At 46.6% G+C, this 25,334-nt stretch overlaps 1 protein-coding gene across 5 annotated transcripts in view; it reads right to left on the minus strand.

Moving 5' to 3' along the window:
• LOC144153962 (cytochrome P450 4V2-like) overlaps positions 1 to 25,334 on the minus strand; it is a 137,134-nt gene that overhangs the window by 90,682 nt on the left and 21,118 nt on the right. For all 5 annotated transcript variants that reach the window (XM_077685755.1, XM_077685757.1, XM_077685758.1 and 2 more), the window contains 4 exons: positions 14,131 to 14,304; positions 9,391 to 9,457; positions 8,208 to 8,387; positions 4,403 to 4,464 (listed from right to left, as the gene is read on the minus strand). In XM_077685755.1, the coding sequence (XP_077541881.1) occupies positions 4,403 to 4,464; positions 8,208 to 8,387; positions 9,391 to 9,457; positions 14,131 to 14,304 (483 nt within the window). The remainder of the gene's footprint in view (positions 1 to 4,402; positions 4,465 to 8,207; positions 8,388 to 9,390; positions 9,458 to 14,130; positions 14,305 to 25,334) is intronic.

The following is a 25,334-nucleotide window of genomic DNA, read 5'->3' on the forward strand; positions in this document are numbered from 1 at the left end:
GTCTGCTGTGGAAAACGTGCTTTTTCTGGGGTTGCTGCGCTATTGCAGAGCGTCCGGAAGCAATAATTCGTATTGAGAGGATTATAAATGGCGAGTAGCAGAATGGCGCTCTGTTACGACTCTTCCATCACGTTATCAGCAAAGAGGATAACCGTTATGTCTTTAGCCTACCTTTGAGGTACATATTTAGAATTCCTACAATGAAAATCCACGTAAGTCTCGAGTCTGGTATGGGAACAGCCGTAGTCACCATATTGGATCAAGATCAGTGGGTGAAACGCGAGACGGGATTGTGGATATATCCACCGAAAATGCTCGGCGAAGCAGTCAAATTTTACAGCCGAGCTGTATATGGCGAGTTTCTAAATCGTTCTGTACGGGGAAAAATTGGCGCATCTTACACTAGTGGAGCAAGGCTGGACAAACAGCAGAACTGGCGGCCTGTCTTCCTTGGTCGGAAACCAGGCTGTTGCCCTTCAAATGGATTTCCGAATTTGCCGCTGAAAGTCGTCAATAACTGGCAGGCACGGATTGTTTTTGTCCGCAGGCTTTCTCACGTCTCACAAACTAAACCGTGTTAACCCGCGCTAGAAACCGCGGAAACTGACTTCGCGAGTTCGGCGGCTGTGTACTCCACTTCAGGCGCGAACGCACGTGAACAGGCGAGAAGAAGAGCACGCGAGAAATCACGCCACGAACGCTAGGAAGTGTTTTCCAAGGCCAACGTGGCCGACGCTCCTAGCGCCCCTCGCGAGGCGCACAATTATGTGCACTCATAATTTATTTAAAATTTTATGCGAGCTCCTCTCGTGGCGCAGGCGTCAGCCCGGCCGACGTGGACGCCCTGACCTCGCTATTTTTTCTGGGTATTTTTTTCTGGTAACGCTCGACGGCGGGACTAAAAGCGTGAAGAGGTGTGCTGATAAAATTCAAACGAAACTACCGGCGTTCCCTTTGCTCCCGAAGCGCGCGGCTTTTCACTCCATCAGGCATTTCGCACGGCGCGCAATAACTTAGCGCTACCGGGAAGTGGATAACAGCGTCAGTACACCAAAGACGAGCAAGGGAGCGGAAGAACGCAGCCATGCCAGCGAACAAATAGGCAGCGAAGTTTACTGTTGTCGCTAGTTCTCCTAATACATTGCAGCAGGAAGCGCAGCACCGCACGCACCATAACTAGATCAAAGCCAGTCGAAAGCCTAAGTCAAAAGAGGGTGGTGAGAAAATCATCCTCCAGGGGCAAAACGGTGAAGCTCTTCGAGAAGGCAGGGCACAAACAAAGAGACTGAGGCGTTCAATTCGACTGTATTAATGTCAAGGCAATGCATTAGATCTGAGCAAAATACGCTCGTCAGGTCTTATTGTATAAAAACCGCCTGAACGCACTAAAGAAAATTAGGTATTTGCAACAAACTTTTAATGCGAATGAAACCCTAGTCCCAAATGCTTAGGTACCATCAGACTGCACTCAGAGCGTCGGTTAGTTGCGGGACACCACCTGTGTTTTCGTCGGTGATTTCACTGTGGATACGTCGAAGTCCAAACGGAAAGGCCTGCGCGTTTCCTGTGGCCGACATTCGGCTTGTGATACCGTTTCGGCCCAAACGACCCCCTGTGGCGTTCGTGCATTGATGGGACATTATATAGAAACGTGTCCGCATCTGCGATTATGCCGATGAGTGTAATTTATAGAAGCAACAAAGCCATTGTCACCGTCGTTAGTAGTGAAAATGAGTGATGCAATTAAGCGTTGACAATATTTAACTGCGGTGTTTACAGCTGAACGGGTTGGAATTATCTTCGCAGGGTGGAATAACCTTGAAGTTTTCTCCGAGTTTCTGTCAATTCTGTGTCTTCACAATTAGCAGGTTCCTTGGTAGAGCGAAACACTGTTTTACTGACTCGGCTGTATTACTGACACACGTTTCGGTTATATAATCTCGTAAAACTGGCTACTGCGGGTTTGACGAAAATAGGTCGCCTATATCTGATGTCTTTTTTAATGCCGTTCAGATCAAGAGCACCTACCGCTGCACAATCAAAACAATTGTCAAATGTAGGGTGTCACACTGTGGTGACAGCGTGGTGCCAATGCGAAGAACCTTCGTTTGTGAAATGAAAATTATCATGGCTGGATGGGACTAAAATACACGTCGTTGAATAAGTAATTTTTAATTTCTCGTTAGAGCAGCTGAACAAATAATTTCTTTCACTGCGCCGCTGCTTTATTTAATGAAAGCTTAGCCACGAATTCCCTGAATTCGTAACCCTTTTCGGGCATTTTAAGACAAACATGCACCTCAAACTCCCATGTACTGCTCTAAATGAAGACAAATAGAAGGTTAAAGTTGCCCTCGAACTACATTTTTAGAACATCGGGTCCCCAGCAGCTGTATGCATCGGATAACGATTTGGGACAACGTTCTCACTGTATCTACAACGTCTATTCTAGGTGATGCGGCTGTATTTAATTTCGGTCCAATGTTTTCTCTATAGGCGGAAGGCTTGAGTAATCAAAAGTAGGTTTAATTCGTGCGTGTTTCCCTTAAACTGATAACAGCTCTTGTTCACGTCTGGTTATTGCTTCCTACTGAAAGTTATATCTGACCTCGTAAATTTCTGAACAAATATTGTACGGTACTTCGGAACATCTTAACATTTACTGCGTTCTCTAGGGTGTCAGTTGCATCCTCTGGGGGGAGATGTTTACTCAAGAAGCGAGTGCAAATCCCTCCCGACATACTCATAATAGGCTGACGGGCAATGCCAAAGAAAAATTAATTTGAAGAGAGCGCACAGATTGTTTTTCTCAGTGAAAGCACACTTCTCTACAACAACCAAGCTTACGTCCCCCCACTGCAGTTCAAGCTATCAGATGTGCCCAACTGCCTGCTGTGAGGAAGTTTATTATGGCCCACATTTGTTGCTTGCACCTTAGCCTTTTTTTTCGGTACAATCTTCGTTTTATATGAGGGCAAAAAGCGCAGCAACAAATTCGCGCATTTGTGTGATCTGGTTAGACGTGAAGCACCCAGCAAAGGCGGAATGTTCAAGAAGGTGGACGGGGTGCGCTGCTGATGCCGCGGGCTCTTGACCATGCACACTGCGGAGTGGTAACCACGTCTTATTTTCGGTTGCTTTGCTCCTTGTCAGCGCGGTTAATTTATCCACGAGGTTGCATTGGCTTGCAAGACTCTTCAGAGAGCCATCGGCCGCATTGACCACAACTACCCTCTTCAGAGAGACTAGAAGGTGGTGAAGTTGTGGTTGCCTACTACCCAAATGAGTTTCGAGTCAGGGCGCGTTGAAATCTGGTAACTTGATTTTGTAATCTCTTCAGGGCAAGAGGCCTGTACTTCAATCGCAGTCAATCGTGATGTCCGACGACCGCCTGCCTACCTAAGTTTCGTTTTTCTTGCCATTTTTCGATTTAACTCACAAATAGAAGCTTTAGTGCATGACATCCTTGTAGCATACACCACGTGCTTCTGCAAAAGACTCAGTTTCTTTGAGCGTTGTTTAGGCCAGGCCACTTATGTTTGTGACATCTTAGAAGAGTAAAGTACATACGCAACCCTGGTCAGCCGTATTTTCCGTATTGCATTTACATTATTGTGTGCAATTGAAAAAGTGCTGCCCCGCACTGTGCGACTTGTACGTTGGCAGCAATATTATGTCTGAAATGGCTCTTCTGCGTTCTGATTATCAAGGAACATGCTCCCGGAGCTATGTGATCCCCTGTTTGTCCTTGCAGTAAATACTCATCGAAATAGAAACTTCGCTCAACTTCCGACAATGAGTATATTCTTGACACAGTACTAGTAACTATGCATCCCGAGATATATATATATATATATATATATATATATATATATATATATATATATATATATATATATATATATATATATATATATATATATATATATATATATATATATATATATAAATCATTTTTAGTAGCAAAGGTTATTCGAATAAGGTAGCACTAGTTCCTCTGCTATAGGGTATACATGTTAAACTAAGATAATTGCAAAGAGGACGGAAAAGAATATTCATGAAACATAATGCTGACATCAAGGAGCCGAACTCGAAACAACATCAAACATGCCTGTAATCATCTAATACACATTTAATTTGCAACAATTGAGGGGGTCACGAGAAAGGCTAAATAATTTATTCGTTAAACCCTGCATACCCCCGAAAAAACATTTTAATGGTTCCTCCTCAAAAGAGGCAACATTTGTAATATCGGTCAAGAAAATCTATAACAAGTATAAAACGTTCATTCTCCCGACAAAAGCAATCATCGTGGTGTGAACTGGATCCTAAGATCACCACGAGGTCTCAACACCATCTCTGCTACAAGCTGCACTTGGTCTCGCTGGTCGAGAGCCTTCACCTTGAAACGGCGCAGAATGTTGGCAAGCACTATCTTCTCCACGGCGAGGGCAAATTTCTGTCCTGTGGGGCGAAAGAGCAAAAAAAAAAACAAATGAACAAATGTCAGTTATACGATATTGTTATATGTATACGCTATGATCATACAGCGCTCTTGCATGAAAACGATAAACATCAGTGTTGCTAGTACCGAAATTCTTGTTACAACGAGCATTCGTTAGCATATGCAATAATACAGTGATAGTGCCGCGCCGTCATAACGACAGGCAAGACTGTTACACGTTTTTTTTAATTCACCGTTTTATACATATACATATATTTATGTATATATATATATATATATATATATATATATATATATATATATATATATATATATATATATATATATATATATATATATATATATAGGGTTGGCAGTCAAGAAAACTTCGGAAAGCAAAGGGTAGAATGTAATGGGTCACGCGTCTGTTGCGATGACCACTATGCTACCGGCGGGGCTGTTTCCCCTCCACTTTCTCGGGTATTTATGTTAAGGTATTTCGTTTTCCTGCACTTAGGGGTGGTAGCCAGTGTCACTCGGACTACTCGGGGTGAAGGGGACCTTCTTTTCAACCCCCCGGGCCGTGACTCGAGTGTTTACGACATGTCTACTGTGGTCGACCAGCGTTGAACCCTCTGAAGCTCCCTATGGCACCAAGACTCCCAGAAGAGAGGCCCTCGCTATGTATGTAGCGAACCAAAATGGGAAATGACGGGCTCGCTGAATTAAGACAGAAATAAGGGTTGGCACTCAACAAAACCTCGGAAAGCAAAGGGGAGAATGTGGTAAGTCATTGAAACAGATAAAGAATTTTGGAAAGACAGAAAGAAAGTAGAGAAAAAATGCCCGCCAAGTGCGATCCGAACCCACGACCTCCAGAATACGTGCCTGGTGTGATGACTACTGCGTACCGGCGGGGCTGTTTCTCCTTCACTTTCTTGAGTATTCCGAGTGGCGCTCGCTACCACCCCCAAGCGCAGGAAAACAAAATACCTTAACATAAATACCCGGAAAGTGGAGGGGAAACAGCCCCGCCCGTAGCGTAGTGGTCATCGCACCAGATGCGTGTTCTGGAGGTCGTGGGTTCCAATCCCACCCGTCGGGCATTTTTTCTCCAGTTTCTTCCTGTCTCTCCAAATTCTTTATCTGTTTCAATGACCCACCACATTCTACCATTTGCTTTCCGAGGTTTTCTTGACTGCCAACACTTAGATATATATATATATATATATATATATATATATATGTGTGTGTGTGTGTGGGTGTGTGTGTGTGTGTGTAAACACGCTGAAATTTTATTGTTAGTTTCAGACTGTCACATTTGAACATATATTTGACTGATAGCCGCATTGTTCTTGAACAATGTCTATCAATGTCTATCATGAGGTTGTTTGGCACAGCCTGGCTGCAGAGGATACGTTTACTTGATTGAGAGCGGCCGGAAATCTGGTATCTTTGCTCGAGGCTCATGATCTTGAGCGACAGGTGTGGGGTTAACGTTGAACTGAGCTTGCTAAGCCCCTGTCTGTCGTTTTGGGGCACCCCGTTTGTAAAAAAGGGTATCATTAAATAGCGTTGGAATATTTTTGGGATCGTTGTACACCCGCGTGGATTATATTGGTATTACTTTCGATGAAGAAAACAAAATCGTTTGTGGAGCAGGAGACGTGAAAGCCATTTAACGTCTCCACAAGAAGAACAGGATGTCCACCTCTGGATTCGTACTGCCGCTTGCAGTAAAGGCTCCCCGGTGGTATATACATTGTAAAACGTAAATTTTTCTGCAAACCTTTGCAGTAACAATAGAACACCTCAGTGTGTACCTTACTGAATGCAAGGTTCTCATCAACCTCGTTCGTACGTAACGTGTTGATACTGTAGGTATACACATCTCCCTTGTTAACTGTTTTGTGTCCTGTAAGTTTACGCCTTATTTGGTGACGGATGAGTAATACATGTAGCTTCGCTGTCCAACCACCCTTACAGCATGAAATACAGCTAACTTGGTATCCACAATATGTCCACAAGATGTCCGCAATATTCAAGAGTTAAAAAGGTTTTCCCAATAGTTATTTTTCCCGCACAGTGCTTCTGATGTGAGGAAAAACGCGAAGACTTTCCGGCATCCGAGTCATCACAATTTCGCTGTAAAACAAAGTAAGGACAACAAAAAATAGGCCTTGTATTTTATCTCACTGTCCCTACACATACCGGTTTAGTTTTGTTTGGCGTTATGTGCTTATTTTCCCGATAAGTTAGTGCTCTACAGATACCGAACTCTCAGAGCGAGGTTTACATAGGGGAGGTAAATGCAGCACAATAGCTGTCGTTTCTTGCCAGCGTGGCCAAGTTACCAGTTGACTAAAACCGTAAGGCTAGGCTTCCACTAGTCCGCTGAAAAATACAGCGCCATGGGATACGTACTCCGCGAACTACCAAGTCGAAACAAGGCCGCGTGGAGAAGACGGCGGCGGCAGCGATTTCTCTAATGGTGCGTTGCGGATAACCCAACCACCCGTAATGGAGGAAGCCTCTGCGATCAGGCAATGCTGGTGAGCGCCGAAACTCATAGCTATATATCTACCCTGTGGTGACTTCTAAACGATGTGCTTTCAACTTAAACGTATATTTTTTCAATGTTGGATTTCATGTGCTGCACGAATCTAAGTGTGTAATAGCTGGTTCGACAAAGTTACAAGTGGGGAAGCCTATCAACTACAGGTTCAGCGGCACACTGTACTGAAAAGCTTCTTATGAAGGTAACTCTTGTCCGGCTCGTGAAAATTGGTCTGAGGCTTAGGCGTCACCAGGCAGTGGTATAATAAAGTGGCCTTGACATTTTCCATTAGCACTCATCGTTACTGTATAGTCCTATTTAAGTATTTTGATGTACTGAAAGCTGGCTTTGACCCACCGCGGTGACTCAGTGGCTAAGACATTGTGCTGCTGATCTCACGCACGCGTGTTCGACTCGCGACCACCTTTCCGCTTTTCTGATGGAGGCAAAAAGCGAGAACGTCTGTGTGTTTGAGATTTCGGTGCATGTTAAATATCCCGAGGTGGTCAAACTTTATCCTGAGCCCTCCACTACGGCGCCCCTCATAACCTGTTTTTTTCAGCGCGTTAACAGCACCCCCCCCCAAAAAAAAAAAAAAAAAAACGACAAGCGTTCCTTTGATAAACAACTTTGCGATTCTCTCATTTCGTGTGGCCACGGCTGGGATTATGCTCCCATTGCTGATTTTGGTCCATCTCTTTACACCTGAAAAAAGACATGGCCAAAGAGTAGTTTCACTGGGACTGCGCCGAGTGACAAGTCTTTCATAAATACTCAAAGGTCCAACTATCAGCTCGTCGGCTGGTGTGGCTCTAACTCCTGCCACGCGATCGACCTCCACTCAGTCTTTATTTTGAGTACAGGCCTCTTAAGGTTCATTATGTAATACAAGTGGCCCCTGTGTTGTTGTGCTGCACTCACTCACCTCAAAGCCTCCTACAAAGGGCAGCACTAGGACCTTAGCAGTACATGCTCTACGTGCAGCGCAGGGTTAGCATTATGATAGGCATTAAGTTTCCCGAAATAGTTTCCACAGTTTTGCTGCACAAAACTCCCAAATCTAAAACTCTTCTTGTTGCACTTTATGCCAAAATCCTTGCGATCATGCAGTATATTTTAAATTAACAAAGTTGTACATCTCGTTACAGCTTTCACTGAAATATACCTTAAGTGTTGCTAACACAGACACACTAGAGCGCCACTAACCAATGCAGCTTCGGGGTCCGCCTGAGAAGGGCAGGTAAGCATACGGATGCCGTCCCTTTGCATTCTCCGGCAGGAATCTTTCGGGATGAAACTCTTCAGGCTTCGGGAATGCGTTCGGGTCACGGTGGAGAAAGTAGGGGACGACCTGGACGATCGCTCCTTCCGGCAGTGTGAATCCACCTTCAGATGTACAGCCAGAGGGATTTTCATGTTTATTCATGTTTACGTGCGTGCTTGAGGGATCTTGTTAAATGGCACGCCGCCAATACAAGTGGATCAGAGGAGGAGGAATAAACATTTAATTGAGCAGTCAATGTTGGTGGGTTGACCGCCATGTGGGGGACCTCCTTAGTCCAGGAAGCCCTGGACCTTGGCAGCCTGCCTCACCCGGTCTACCAGATGTTGTTGGTGATCCGGGTTGGAGCTAGTTAACCGACCCTCCAACTGCTCAGAAACACGACTTTTATTGCCATAGGGCGTGGCTATATACGAATACAAAATTCTGGCTTTGCGATACTTGCATTCTTGCCCCCTCTTTAAAATATACTGTTGTAGAATGCAGAAGTTTCCTAAGCACTTTCTGTCCTGTCGACGAACGGGCGCGGAGTCTCCTACAGGCTTTTTGGTCACACTCAAACTGCCATTGTTAATTTTCCTGTGTTTCTTTAAAGATACAAAAAATAACTTGAAGAAAAAAGCCATGAATTTAACTTGCTGCGTCGTTGTTTTCATAGCTATTGATATGACGAACGGTTTGACATTTTCGAGGGTTTCATATTGAGGGAATAAATTTATTTTCCTATATTCCTATTATGCAACCCACTTTCTTTTGCCCGGTGAACACGTATGAACGCCTAAATGATATGACAGTTTAATAACTCCGGCAGTAAACCATTGTCACTTATTGCGAATACTCAGATCTTCCAGAGAACGGTGCTCTAACTGATTATCATGTACCATCTTTAAACGCACGTAAAGAACATGCACCTTTCCTGACTTTAACCAGCAATCGATAGGGCCTCTCACGCATAGCGCAAATTTAGTAGAAGCACGTTGTACTCAATAGCGCGCTAGCGCTTGGGCGTTGCCACGAACAGCTGTGGCCTATTCGAAGGTTTCGAGGCTCTCTAAATGTTCACATGTGTCTAAAGGCAAGAAATTGTTGTTACTGCTTAGTGCTCACCAATCGTAAATGGCTCTGTGCATGTCCTACCGATCACGGGCACAGAAGGATATATCCGCTGGCTCTCCTGAAAAGATAACGAAAACAGCTAAAACAACAGAAATGTGTATAGCAAAAACGTTTTGAACACAGATCCAAACTTCGAGGTTACTTTGCGAGCCCAATTTATTCGGTTCTACTGTGAAGAAACTTGTTAATCAAAATATCGACATGGATAGAAACTTTGAAGTTATTTTACGAAGGGAATGTCCTCATTTTTATTTACTGGTTTATGGGGCAACTCAAAGTTAATTGAACGTTTTGGAGGGGGACATTTGACAAACTTTCAGCCGTGCCGCTGAATCACGGGTGCATGTCGAATTCTTATTTCGCTGTTGTTATTTTTACGATCGCAGGACATATACAAGAGCTGACAGTGTCACAGGAAAATTCAGTCTATATGGATATTTTTATGATCGTTAAAAATACATACACAGTATTTCCGCGTTATAATGCAATCGCTTTACTCGAAATAAAGCTTTCTTTGAAATTTCTCCTGGTCCCAACCCAAACATGCATTTTGGACCGCATAACTCGAAGCGCAGGAAGACTGTGACCCGCTTAGAGCGAAGAGGCGAGCGGGGGTGTCTCCGAGTGGCGGCGACCCAGCGGCAAGTCAGGCTGCCAACATGTCGGCTCAATGCAAGCTGGTGTTTCCCCGGCGATTTTCTCGAACCGGTCATGCTCAATTCGCGTCATCCGACTTTAGACAAACGGTCCAATTGCGTCTTAGCTTCATTGAATATTGTTCCTAGACATTGGTCAATGATGTGGACGCGACGGTGCGCCTACAACGGCACTCCAACCGTAGAATTAGCAGCGTCGTCGACAACGGGGTGCCGAAAAACTCTTGTTTTCCAAAGATCACGGCTGCACACCTCGGAAAAATTTTTTCCAGTGATCACGCAGTCCCTAGTGCAAAACCGGTCTCTTCTTATGATTCCGCTCTGACCCAGAATGAGCGGGTAGTCATTTTTTGAGCTCACAAACACAACCTCAGACTCAAGCCAGGGCATTTGCGGCCTTTCCCAGAATGAAAATCTCGTCGCGTTCCGTGACGCCCGCGCTCCCCTATAAATGTTGCCACAGCCTTACCTCCTCATTCGCTCTCCAATCTGCGAGGCATTCGGACGCCAGTCACAGCTCTGCATGGCACCCAATCACGGCCACCACAGCCTCATGCAAGGCGTCGTCAAATTGGAGCAGGAGTTGCTCGCGCCCGGCAAGAACTTGAAACAGTCAAAACTCACTGCCTTTTTCGCACTCGAATTAGAGTTTTCCTTTTTTGAATACATAATGTTTTCATTCGTCACAGTTGTGGCGCAATTAAAGCTCAACTGCTTTAGTTTTTATTGTCCCGACACTTATATCAAAATATCGCTTATAACAAAATTTTTCGCCGTCCCGCTGACTTCGTTATAACGAGGGATTACTGTATATTCGTTTAAAACATTCCCATATTGTGCTTGGGAAAGCAGCCAACGTGAGCAAATTGGTTGGCTGATCACGCAGCTGTGTGGTCACGGCACCAATCGTGCCACCTCTGGGACTGGACTGGAAAGGGCTTTATTGAAACAAACCCTAGCGGTGAAGGAGATTTATCGTAAGCTGAAGCAGAGTCCTTCAGTGCTTTACATTGAAGGACTCTGGCTGAAGTAATTAGGCATTGGAAATACTGGTTGACTGGAGTTTATTTTCTTTGGGTTAACATCGTGAATTCCCAATTCACAAAAGGATTGACAGTCGAATAAACACGTTTCAATCTTTTAATGCTTGTCGGGATGGAATGACATATCCTACTATCACATTTATGTTTCAATTCCGCACATATTTAGGGTGGCGGAAAAACACACCCACACAAAAACAACAAACAAACCGGATTGCTCATTGGGACGACATCAATAGTTGGTGGCAAGTTGGGTTCTTAACTTTAGCATAGAGAAGTCTGATTTTGAGGTTCATTGTCTAATGGATGCTCGTACTTGTAAACTATGTAAACTATTTGGGGCACTGACAGACGCCACACTATAGGTTACACGTATATAGCCCGACTACGGCTGATGTCGGACTGCATTCAATGGTATGCATGCAGTTTGATGAATGCCTGCTTTTAGTTACAAGGAGTGGTAATATTGCAAGGTGGACTGAAAGAGATGGGAAGTTTGAAGAGGAGAGATGAGAACAAAGGGGAACATACGACGAAAGGAAAGGGAGCATTAAGGGCTCATAAAAGAGGGGTGGTGGGGTTGGACACTTAGAAAGGTACGGTGAGGAGGAAGACGAAAGTGCGGGGTGGAAGGCGTGGGATTGAGGACGCTTGACTTTGTAGGTGTTGCAAAGTCTTGTCTTTCCCCGTCAGTGACACTAACCGAAGAAGATATGCGGTCAATTTTGAAAGTGCGAAATCTGCCATACTTAGGCATTTTCAAAAGGACTGCTCTATCGGTGTTCTAGAAAATGTCTTACTTTGTAACTGAAAGTTTTGGGGTATAGTTCTTATAGTTCGTATTGTTGTGAATTATGGTCTAGCTAATACAAATGGTCACTAAAGATGATACGCTTAAAACCCGGAGTTATGGCGCTTGCCTTAGTATCTGGAAATGCAACACTTCCCATTTTAATATGTGTCCATGCAGGTTGGGTGAGGTGCTCTGCTGGTACGCGTTGCGTGTTCCTGTTCAAAATTTCGGAAATAAACACTGTGGGGAACCTAGCACCCGAGCCATTGCGCGATCGCTAGGTTTGTGCCGTTGCGCGGCACTTTTCCCCTCTCTCCCCGAAATGCTGGCTCGTCTGGGCGCCACCGTGTAGAGCCGAGCCGTCTTCTCAAACTCCTGCCGGAGGTGAAGGCTGCAGCGACCGTTGCGGTTATAAAACACTGCCACGCAGCGGGCGCTCCGCCCTGGTAGCGGAGCTAACCTCACCTCATTGGTCCGGTTGAACGATGCCCGACCCCACTCTCGCCGGGACGCGAACGCGCGCCCTGCGCGGGGTCCGTTCGGGGAGACGCTTCCAGGACGCCGAAGGCGTTGGCCGAAGGTATGTGACACTTTGTTTACAAGCCGGCTGCAACTCAGTTGCGCCGGCGAAAGCCCACCAGCCTTTCCGGCTGCGGCCCGTGCCTAAGGCTGCTCCTGTTGCCCCTACGCTTGCATATAGTAAGGCCGTACCTACCACTCGACGATCACGGCGTGCGGTACGCGCCTGTGAGCGAATGGGCCCCGTCTCCCTTGCTGCTGCGAGCCGATCTGGCCAGCACAGCGATGCGCGCGCGCACACCGTGCGCGCACCTCGGAATTTGCCCTGACCGAAGAGCCTACTGGCTTTGCGCCGACGACGGCACACTTGTGTGTGGCGCCCCATCGCCTCTTTCACCTCAAGGGAAGTGCGTACTTGTACTGTAAGTTATGTAACCGGGACGTTTATGTAGAATAAACGTCTTCCCTCCATACCCTTGGCATATTCCTTTGTCGCCCCTACTCCACCTGCCCAATAAAGGCGGTGTTGTGTTGGCGCGACGGCGTTTCAGTATCGTGAGCGTGCTCAACTAGCTCGAACCCACGGTGGTTCCTCGCAGCGTGCATGAGTGCCTGCATTGCGCAATGCTAGGGTTATGCATATTGTAAGGTAGAGAGACCACAACACTTCCGTACATTGTATTCGTGTCCTTTCTGACTCATTCGAAACTAACTGACTCAGATATTTGCCAAACATCACAGGCAATCGTATCAATGCACACAGTTCGCCCACCGCAAGTCCGCGATCTTCCGCTGTCTGACTGCGCATGTACCCTACCATTCTCATTTCAATGGTCATAATCAGGGTATTGCCGTCTTCTCTACCCTGCTTGGACGCCCATGCATACTAATACGTTGATAACGCGTCCTCATATTAAGTGCAATGCCCTTCTTAAGCGACCCTGAACCTGCGTCCACCGGCGATGTCCGCGCACGTGGAGATGGGCGCGCGCAGCCTGGCCGCTGACATACCCACGTGGGGGATTGGCCAGGAATCTCCTCGTCTTCCTTGGCAACGGGGGGAGATGGGCGCGCGCTGCCTGGCCGTTGACATGGCACATACCCACGTGGGGGATTGGCCAAGAATCGGGCGTGAGAAGGGCTAATGCACCTGCTTAAAGGAGTACTGACACGAAATTTCAAAGCTTAGATCCGCTCTAGCAATCAAGTACAACGACAACACAAATAGGTGTATGTGAGTAAATGCATCTTTCTTTCTTTGTAGTTGTGTGTGTGTGTGTGATCTCTCTTTCGCGAACATTACCGAACCGCGCAAATTCAACTCGTGCATTCGCACTTTCACATTCTTCCCCTCGGGGAAATGCGGGAAATTTTTTTTCTGCACTGAAATCTCCGTTAACTTTTCATTTCCATGGAAACAGATAAATCTGCTTTGGGTCAGCTGTGCAGTCATCGTTATAACGCTTTTCAGCGCTTGTATGGCGAGAATCATGCAACTTCTGCATCAAAGTGCGTTAGGCCGAGAAGTATGATGCTATCGTATCATTAAATAACAACGTCTTATAGGCAAATGCGGCGAATCGCGATTTATTCCCATTTTGTGCCATGAGTTAATATTTTTGAAGTCTTATTGCTCCTCCAAAGTCACTTCGAAAACGCACCTGTGAAGTTGCAAGTGAGCAATGAAAGCTACGTATTCCTTGTTTCTAATTGACTGGTATACCTTGATGGCGCACTCCAGATACATCATCTGCTTCAAGTCTTCGGAGGTTACGCAGCGATCAATGTCGTCTCCGAATATAGAGTCCAGCTCGTCATGAATGAGCTGCTGGTGCTCAGAATGGTGGCCAATGAGGAAGAGCGCCCAGATGATCCCAGTGGCTGTGGTGTCGTGGCCCTGAAAAAAGAACAAGAAATACATACCTTCTAAATTTCTACTGGTGAAATGTTCTTTTCCATGATAATGCCGGCACTTCCTGAGTGGCGCAAAACGTAATAAACATGTTGATGTGCCGCGGCCCACCTCTAAACCAAAAATATAAATGATACTGTAAGGGTTCCAGGCGCCAGCGACGCTGCATAGTCGAACGCGTGGGAAGCGGCGGTTTCCTGAAGGGAATGAATGACTTTATGGCAGCCAGCTCGTTAAGAGCAAGCGGTCTCTGGGTCACGCCGCTCGCGGGAGGACACATTGTCTGGGGTCGCAGCTGCGCTGTCGCGTTGTTTTGGCCGGAGTGCGTGGTGTAGCCGTGGGAAAACATTGGTAGCCTGGCGACTGAAATGGCAACCGGGGGACATGGCGGCCGCTGGCTCGGGGCCCACCGCGGTTTCCATTAACAGGTCGTAAAGCCATTTGGTCCGTCGAGCGGCTGGAGACGGGGAGCGTGGAGCTGTCAACTGTGGTTAAACAGTGGCCGATTTATGGCGATAGCTTTCCTTTTGTTGGCCAGTGCGCGTTCGGAGTGGAGGCGTGCGAGGGTGCGCGCGTTCCGTCCCTGTATGGGCGCGGCAGAGGCGACGCCTGAGCCGGCCGCCGTGTCCTTTTGTCCCCAGGCGCTGTTTCTGGCCCACGGTCCAATTAACGGGGCATCGCCTGTCAACGGCGGAGAATCTTGGGGACGCGCCGGGTCGTTAAGACGGATGTTTATGGGTTTCAGCTGGCTTGAGTAGCTGTCCTGTCTCGGACGAGATGCGTTGGAACAGGCGATGCAGACCGCGTTCATGGATGCGTGTCCCTGGCGCTTGCACGTGTTTTCGCGGGTTTTTGAGTGTTTATCGTGTTTGTTTGGTTTGCTTTTGATACTTTCCTTTTTTCTGGAGAGAGAGAGAGAGAGTGACCAGTGTTTGAGGGTTACGGGGGGCGTTGCCCACCGTGGTTGAGGCCCGGATTTACTAATCCATCCTATCAGGTGCGCAGGAGATACCGATTGGCCTGTGTATCGGGGGTGGGGCCAAAGTAACCCATTAAAACCACGAGACACGAGGTCTCGGGGTTGAATCCTCAGGATTTTAGGGTGCTATGCACGGCCGGCGTATTGCCGGGCTAGCCAGGTCAGGCTGTGGAGGATCTCACCACTTGGGTAGTTTTAGGTCAGGGTCCGTCACGGACGGGGTTGCCGCGGGCACAAAGTCTTAGCTGACCTAGAACCCCATTTTATTTCTCACTCTGTCTACTTCAGTCTGCAAATATCCTGTATATGTCTCTCGCTTAAATATACAGTTTTTGAAAAACCCTCCATCAACCATCGTCGTCGTGTCATCAGTGCCGCAACCAACCGGCACCAACGCTGATAATCATTATCTTGAACAGCAACGAAAGAACCACGAACCTTTACTCATACCAAACTACTCTTATTTTCCAAAATAAGGCGCAAAATTGAACTAAGGAAATATTTTACACTAAGAATATCACGGGTATTTGAAAGGTATCGGCATTGTTGGGGCCAGAACTCGGGTTGTTCATTCCAAAACCCATAGTCCTATCCCTGCGGTTCTGAGGCAGAACAGCTGAGTCCTTGTAGGAGTTTCATGCAAGATTAGAAAGAGCTCGTAAAGCCAAAGAAGTAAATGGCGCCGGGTGCGGACTGGAAATGCCGGGCTTGCCCCCCCCCCCAGTCAACGGCATCTCGCTCGTCTGATTATCTCGCGCGTCCCCAGTAGGCATCAGCTGGCAATTATTTCTTTGAAGTGCATTCTCTCACCCGACTGCACAAAGAGGAAACCTGCGCTTTTATTTTTATAAGAGTAAACTTGAAACTAAATACATGAGATAACCCATTCCTAGGCCCATGCAGCAGCGCTGCTAGAGAAAAGTAGCACTCAAACTCCAGATTCTCCCCCAATACGTAAAACCCACAAAGGTGATGTGAAATTATGCGGACTGCATGGAGTGCAATGAGCGCGAGAGGTGACTCCAAAAGATCGGCAAAGGGGCTAATCCCGGCATTCGGCAACATTGGTGTGACCTGAGAAGCACAACATGAGAAGTAACGCGGCTGGTCATGTATCATGCTACATGCAGAAAGTATGCAAATGTAGGCATCAACGTTGTCGCTTTAGGGAAACCTTTTAAAGAGCTGAACGAGCAAATCAACAGCTCCTCAAGGTCTAGCAAAATGTTTCCAAAGTGAAAAATAGAAAAATATATTGTCTGAAACACCACCCTTAGCACTTTTTGGCCGCCAAAGAAGCCCTGTTTCGTCCATTTGGTGTAGCCGTGTACAATATGAAAGTATTTTATTAGATGCGAAGCATCTCATGCTCGGGGCTGTGTCCCTCCTTCCCTCGCTGTCGTAGTCCGCATTCTACTGCGCATGCGCGTCTCTTCAGCCCCGTCAGCGTTTGGGCTGACGTCAGCGCAGTCCACTATAAAAATAAATAGTTAGGCAGCGCCCGGGCTCGATCCCACGACTCTCTGGCCGAAACGGGAGGTACGTGGCGCGCTTGCCACTGCGCTACAAACCAAGACGGGAGCATGTGCTACGAACGCGCCTTATGTCCTTCACTCAGTCAAACTACGTCAAGAAGCTACTGATACAACGAAGGCACGCGAAGCTGAACGTCAACGGAAACGTCGAACTGAAAACTAATGTGAACTTCAGTCGACCGCATGGCTGCTTCGCATACTACTCAGGGTTCCTCTACGGAAAAGTGGTTTAAGTTTTTTTGCAACATTATTCGTGACTAAGCGCCTTTGTTACTTTTATTTACCATGTTAGTTCATTTCAGCATGATTTCAAGGTTTTAGTGGTATGTTAAGCGGGGCGCTGGCATGACAGATGTTTTAAACAGAAACTTGCAATATATGTAAGAGCAACTTCAATGTGGCTATGGCTAAGCTGCCTCCTCTACTCGACGCAATTCTGGAGCTTCGCCACGTGCTATACGCGAACGATGTGACCATGTGGGCAACACGCGGATCGGACGGCCATATACAGAACGGCTTGCAAGAAGCAGCAGATGTAGTTCTGAACTATGACTCTCTAGGGGGCCTGTCTTGCGCAGCGGAGAAGTCCGGGCTTCTTGTGTTGCCTCCCCACATGCGACCAGTAACCAAGCCAGAAATCTCCATTTATTTGATCCCATGCGTCACCCCAGTCCGAGTCCTAGGTCTCCATCTACAGCCTAACGGCCGCTATACGCACACAGTTCACCTCCTGAAAACCCAAATCACGCAAACCACGCACATGATCCGTCGCATCTCCAACAGACGCGCCGGCCTCAAGGAAGCAGACAACCTCCGCATAGTTCAGTCCCTACTCATCAGCCGCCTTGCCTACCACGTCCCCTTCCACAATTTGCTGCGCTCCGAACTCCAGCGCCTCAACACTGCCTTACGGACGGGAATCAAAGCTGCCCTGGGACTTCCCCCCTACACTTCTGCACAACGTCTCCTTCAATTGGGTGTCCACAACACGATAGAGGAAATTATTGATGCAAAACGAGCTGGTCAGCTCATCCGCCTTAGCACCACCCGCACCGGTCGTCACGTGCTCTCCCGCCTGGGATACCCCGAGCCGTCGTCACCTCTCCCACTAAACCCTCTGGCTCTTGCCCCTGTCGTTTGTGCACGTTTACAAGTTGCCCCGCTCCCCAAGAACATGCACGCGGAAACCAACCAGGGCCGACGCCGTGCCCGAGCCGAAACGCTAGCCTGCCAGTACGGCCATGACCCACATGTGATTTACACCGACGCAGCCAGTTATCCAGCAAAGCCCAGCGCTAAAGTGGCAGTGGCCTCTACAGTTGCTGGCAATGCGCGAACAACTTGCTCTGTACGCACTGATTCCATCAGGGTGGCCGATGAAACAGCCATACAATTGGCTGTGTCCCACATAACCACCGCCCGATCCGCGGAATCTGACAACGACGATAAGTGGGCAATTATAACAGACTAGCAAGCCACCTTCCGGGCATATTCTCTGGAATCCTCTCCATCCAATCTTCGAAACTCCGATCCATCCAAGCTTCCCTTCATTCGTATCGTCTGGCCCCCTGGCCATGCCTCCCTTCCTGGAAATGAGCACGCACACGCGCTTGCCGAAGAAATGACCCACCGGGGGTCAGAGGAAGTGGACAGAAAGATCCAGGGTGGCTCCAAGGCATCAGCTTCCATCCCCCATCCCATGAACCTCTCAACTCTACACTCACACTCGCCTACTACCGCACACAAAGAAAAACACTACCTCCACCCCACCACTCCCTATCCCGCGCCGATGCCACACCTTACGAAAATGCTATATATGGCCATATATAAAAATTGCCATATATGGCCACGTCAGGAATTGGGCATATGTGACCATATATGGGTGTGCCATATATGATCATGCACGCCAATTCCTGACATGGCCATATATGGGTGGGGCCATATATGAATGTAGGCCATATATGGCTGTATATGCCCAATTCCTGACGTGGCCATAAATGAGCGAGGCCATACATGGGTAAGCCATATATGGCGACCTAACATCATAAATGGCTATATATGGATTGAGTTTATAACCACGTGGATAGCATATATAATGAACTTCAGTTAACAGCAGCAATTAATGCTGCACCCCAAATGCTGACAAACACTTCATGACATACCTTCCACACTTTATTACAAAAATGATGCGCGTGCATGCGAATTAAGGTGGTTGCAGGTTGCTTTGCTGTGGCGATGGGTCAGTGGCTGCATTCTTCTTGGCCAGCTTGGCCCCTTTGATGGAAGCACAAGTTTCTCACTGCATTTATTTAGTTTTACCTCTTGTATCTAGCTGTGGCTTTACTAAATCTTGAAAATGAAATGAAACAAATAGAGTTATTAGTAGTCAATGTCCAAGTTCTTTTTTCATTAATCCTGAAAATAAATTTCGTAAAAACTACTGTCACGTCCTCAAATAATTAGAGGGCTTGAACCAATTTCTCCCCCTTGCTAATACTTTTATTCTGCCTTACATTGTTCACAAGAGGATACAGAACGCAATTGTTATTAGTGATGCTGAAAGGTAATATCTTGCAATTTTTTCACCATAGTCCATGTTCAAAACCTTTATGCAACTTTTACAAAATAAATTTTATTTGTTTAAATCGAGAACTCCTTATTTTGACAATTCAGCTTGAGGTTTAAACAAATGCATTTCAGCTATTCACTTCGTCAAATTTAAATGCACATTGCAGCCCACAGAACATTTTTTCTGCTTATGTTGATAAGAAAAAAAGCGGCCCAAAATGGCATCAATTCCTGCATGAAGAGGTGTCTGCTGGATGGCTGCAATGTGCAAACATTTGGCTTTAAACCCTTTCTGGAGAATGTGACGAGGCAAAAAAGCACCTCATTATTCAACCCCACTGTAGTGCTAACACCGAAAACAACAAACAGAAATGATCGAAAATTCATTAACCGCATTCATCAGGAGAGCATGCTCATGCAAGGGGCACATTTCTCTTGCAGATTTGACATGGCAATAGTGCTACTAAGATTTCATTAGCATGCATTTATATTCACCGATTTTTCTTTTAAGTGTAAGTGAAAGCCCCGTCGATATTATTTTGTTAAGATGCGTAAGCTATATTTAAATGCCCAGCGGAGTACAGATGAACGACGCTATAACGAACGCTAATATAGCGAATTATCAGCTGCAGCGACCTTAATACGAACTTTGGTTTGTCACGCTCCAATTCAGTGGCACATTCTTTTTATAACAAAACTAAAACATTAAGCCGTGTGCTATATCAGCTGTACTAAAGCAATATTTGGCTAGCACGGATAAAAAAATTTTAAGATAAGACATTATTTTGAAGAAACTTAAAATAACTACCGACGTCCGAAACAGCACAAGTAGAAAACGCCCTTTTGTGCGTGGACACTGTGAAAAACTTCATCCTAATCCGAGCTGTGAAAAGCCACCGGATAAAGACCGCATCCTTCAAATAAATGAGACCGCAAACCTGTTTCGCCAAAAAAGCGATGCTGTTGTTCTTTCACGTGCTCATGTTCCGGTCAATTACCCAGCGAATGCATTAAAATGTTTACTTTCGCTGCCCTATTCAGTGATAAAAAATGCGTTATCTTCCGCGACGTAACTAATGCAACAGGCAGCCGCGCGATAAAGCGGTTTCAGGGAGTGCGCCCACTAAGTGCACAAACTGCGAGGGCGCGTCAGCCTCCCAACAAAGTCCTGTGCATGTATTGAGCGGCACGCGCTCCCGTGTTTACTGACATAAAGCATTCGATTGTACCTCCACCGAACTAGTGTTTGAAAAATAGGTGCGCGAAAAGGCGGTAAAATAGGGAAACACAGTGTCCAGGTTAACAGCTAGCTCTGAAGAAAACTGAGCGCTACCACCCTTACAACTTTTGAAAACGCATTAGCTGCGACCTCAACACGGAAGTACGCGCACGACAAATTTCCGAGAAGAAGCCCTTACGTTAATACGATTTTCTTCAGTGGAGGAGGGGACGGAGAGGGTGAGCTGTAAAACAGCGCTTCTATTAAAACAAGTAGGGTTGCCGCGGCAACTTTTCGAGAGAATTCGGAAGCGTAAAGCATCGAGTGTAAGAACGCATCAGACGCACCACCCAGGTTAAGCGATTCTCGAACCACACGCCGGTTCTACTGGTTCTAGCGTGTTTATACCGGTCGAGGCTCGGACAGCCGTTGTTGGGGTACACTTGTTGTACCCGCGAGAGCGAAGGCCAGTGGCTTGATCTGTATGCGTGGCTACACGGATAATATCTGCATCCGGGAAGTGAAGCTCGCATACCTAGAAAAAATATTACCTCCAATAAGCAAAGCCTTCGGTGCTTGTCATACAAAAGTGCGGCTTGGGAGCCAGTTACACGTGCACGTGTATCCTCTTGAAATGAAAGCGCAATTCTATACCAAAATGAAAAAAAAGCTTACCCTGGAATATTCTCGATGAGGCTTTCTCGCGGCACCGCGTGTATCCATGCATTTCTCAGTGTTTCTTCCCTCGGGAACGTGAACACGTGTACCTTCGTGTCAGCGGTGTAGTCGCCGCGGCATCGTCGTACACAGCACTTGAACGGCATCTAAGCGTACTTACTTTGACATTGCCAAAATTAGCAGACGCGGAAACACTCACAGAAACACACAGAAAACGAGCGACTGGACCGCGAAGAGGCGCACGTGGAAAAAGACACGCTGGGGAATGCCGAATGTGCGGTGCAAAGGGGGCATCCTGCAGCCAACGTGTGATTCCGAGAAGTCGCAGTGACAAGAGGGGCGATCGCCTCCACGGGGCTGCTTAGCGCGAGTGGAAAGGGTGCACCTGCACAAAGCCTTTCTACCTTTCCAATCGGTGTTCCTACGACCCCTACGACCCCACCGCGAGCTGCCGAAAGAGAAAAAAGAAAAACGTGCAAGGCTGGACAGCATAGCGTCTCCCCAAGCGGAAAGCTGAGGAGTGCCCCTTTGTTTACTTTGTGGGGGACGCCTTCCAAGAATGGCGGGCCGGCAGCCCACATGCTCACATCGCTGCTGGGAAAGGTCCATTTTCTTTCAAGGTGCCATGCGCTGTAGGGCTGTTTAAATGATCTGAATCACGCGCCACGCACGTCATGCGGTAGGTAGCGACCGCGACATTGGGTAGGTGCAGCAGGCGGCGCCGCTTCGACGCCGTGCTCTAGCTATCGCTAAACGATCGAGTTGCGTCACTGTGTAGCGTCCTGGATAAAGATGCACCAGGTTTGCCCCCAAATCTGGCGCGGCGCACAGTGCCCTGCGGCGGTGCGCACCGGCACGGAGCATTAATGGAGGACAAATTGAGCGGTTCTACCCAAATGCCATCTTGTTAGCTGTGAAAGCAATTCACAAATGCTTTCACAATGGCAATAAAGTAGTGCAATATGACACATCACTACTTAAAAGAGATATTTATTGAGAGGCAATGATTTTATGTGGAAGAACACCATTTCTTTCTCAAACTCACGATAGCAGAAGAATTCTAGATTGATTGATTGTAGTGTTTAACGCGCCGACGCAACGCAGGCGATAATGCGAGCCGTAGTGGAGGGCTCCGGATTAATTTTGACCACCTGGGGATCTTTAACGTGCGCCGAAATCTCGTGCACACGGGAAGAGTTCTACACAGTGTGATTTGTGAACGACCTCTTTGTCTACTGAACGCAATTTTAAACCTACTCGCGAGAGTGCTCCGATTAATAAACAGGTTTCAAGCTTTAAAATGCCACCACTACTTAGTTTTTATACTGAAAATATCTTTTTCTCGTAACTAATTAAGGCTGTTAACTGCGAAATGTTTTTCACAGCAAGCATAACCCGCTATTGGACGATGCTGTACATAAATGCTGTGTTGAAAAAGAAAGAATAAAAACTGTTTGTTGTGCTGTTGCATATACGACAAATAAAGAACTAAGGCAGCTGCATTAAATATAATTGCAGTTTTGAAGTACGCAAGAAAAGATCTCTGTATAGCAGAAAAACTATCAGCAACGTAACTGAGTAATTAAAGAGAAAGTGTTTTCGGATAATTTATATTGACAGGGAATTCATATTCCTGTGATTGTTAATTAAATAGTTAGAGTATTTGCATATATATTACTTTGGAACTGCGTGAATCAATTGTATATATCAGTAACTGGTCGGATATCTGGCTGCATTTAGTGTAAAATATAAATCTGATTGTGTCATATAGCTGTTGTTCAAGCCATACAGGGTGTCCCAGATATCATGCACCAAGATTAAAAAAAAGAGTAATGGCGTAACTCGAAGAAAACCTAGTGGATATTGTTTGCAGCACTGTGAAGAAGTGGACAGCATTTTATTGGTAATGAGACTTAACTAATTAATTGTAATTAATTTTCTAACTCGAGAAGCACTGTCCTAATCACTAAAGTGTCAATGAGGCACTTGCAGGTACCCACGAGGGGCATCTAAGTGCGGTATTTTCAGCGGCGAACCAATTGCGTACTCATTTATTCTGGCTAATAAAGAAAACCCGCGAAATACGAAACCCCACGTGACGGCGCCTCTGCGTGCATCGTAAAGCAACGCCCTCAAACAGGCGGCCTCTGAGATAGCCAGAATTAAATAAACAAAAGAAATAAAGAAGAAATCGCGACCGAGTTTGTGCCTTATCTGCACACGCGCCCCGCAAATCTTGCTGTTGCTGCTCCTTCCATGCATTCCATTATCAAGGTGATGCGCTGTCTCTTCGGGCAGGTGACAAGGGAAGCAGTTGCTTACAATCAGCTTATATGGGGATGCTGCTTTACAATGCGCGCGGAAGCGCCTTCACGTAGTATTTTTCATATTTCGTGGGTTTTCTTTGTCAGTCATAATAAATAAGTAGGCAATTAGTTCTTCGGTGAAAATACCGCAGTTAGATGCCCCTCGTGGGTACCTACAAGTTCCTCATTGACACTTCAGTGATTAGGACAGTAATTCTCGAGTTAGGTAATTAATTACAATTAATTAGTTAAGTATCATTAACAAAAAAATTACTGTCTGCTTCTCCACGGTACTGCAAACATTGTGCACTAGGTATTCTTTGAGTAACGCCATTGCTATTTTTTTAAATCTTGGTGCACGATAGCTGGGACACCCTGTATAACGAAGAACGTTTCGCCATATATGGATGTAGAAGGCGCCATATATGGGTTGACCAGGCCATATACGGCTGTACTGGGCGCCATATATGGATGTAATTGGAGCCATACATGGGTTGGACGCGCCATATTTGGCTTCACGTGGGGCCATATATGGCCATATTTGGCGCCATATATGGGCTGACCACGCCATATATGGCCCTATTTGCCCCCATATATGGCACGTTATAGCCTGATATGAACACATATATAGCTTTATATGGCCACATATAATTTATATATGGGCCATATATGGCATTTTCGTAAGGGACGTCATGGAGGCAGCTCCAGACACACACGTGCCCAAACTTACACCACAAACACCTCTTCTTCTCCACCCATTACGCTAGCAACTGCCCGGCTTGCCAAAGCCCCACTCCCACCCTCTACTACTCTGTATGGGAGTGTCCGCGTCCACCAGAGGGGCTTACCCCTATATGAATCCCCACCCTCTCCTTTTGGGAGGCTGCTCTGTCCAGCACTGCCCCGCAAGACCAGCAACGGCTAATCGAGCGGTCCCGCCGGACAGCGTCCACCATTGGAGTCCTGGACTGACGACCCCACGCATAGAGGCTGCTCTTCGGCTAACAAATGTTCAATAAATGTTTTCACCACAACCACCCTCCATGACATTTCACCGGAACACGATACCCACAATTAGAAGTGGTTAAACCTAAAGCAAAGTCAATTTATGAAAGCCTGTCAGCGGTCTCTCCAGAAATTATTTCGCTCACCACAATGAATAACGCCCCAATAGTTACTACCAATCCTCATCTTTGTTCTTTGTACAGCGAGTTTGGGTAATTCGAAGTCGCTTGATTGGAATGTTTGATGAGTTGGAAGTGATTTGCTCATCCCGGGATGTTTACATTACATCGAGTATAAAAACCCCCTCGGTAATTCGAAGCCAGAACCCCTTACATCGGTTGATTGAAAGTTATTTCAAATAAGAAGCATTGAGGTGACTGCCCTTCCTCGATATTATGGGAATTTCCAATGAAAAAAACAGCGCTGTGTTCTGTACAGACGTCGACGCCATCGCAACTGAGGCAGCGCGCAGTTCATAAAGCGGAAAGCCAGTTTCGCCTGGCACCAGCGTATGCATGCCTCTGTTTTGAAGTTCTCAACCTTTTTTTTTGTTGATGTTTGGGCACAGCCTTGTGTGAGCAGTCTGTGTTGTGAACGCTTCACGCTTTGTTTTTAGGGATGCGTACTAGCTGTGGTGGAAACCCGTATCCTACGCTCGAACTTCCGCTGACAGTTGAGATTCTGAAACAAGTCAATGAAGGAGACCTGTTGCGGACTGCAGGCAA

Source organism: Haemaphysalis longicornis, unplaced genomic scaffold, assembly GCF_048455015.1.
Source record: "Haemaphysalis longicornis isolate Haplotype H1 unplaced genomic scaffold, Haemaphysalis longicornis Haplotype H1 scaffold_9, whole genome shotgun sequence".
NCBI classification, from domain to species: Eukaryota; Metazoa; Arthropoda; class Arachnida; order Ixodida; family Ixodidae; genus Haemaphysalis; species Haemaphysalis longicornis.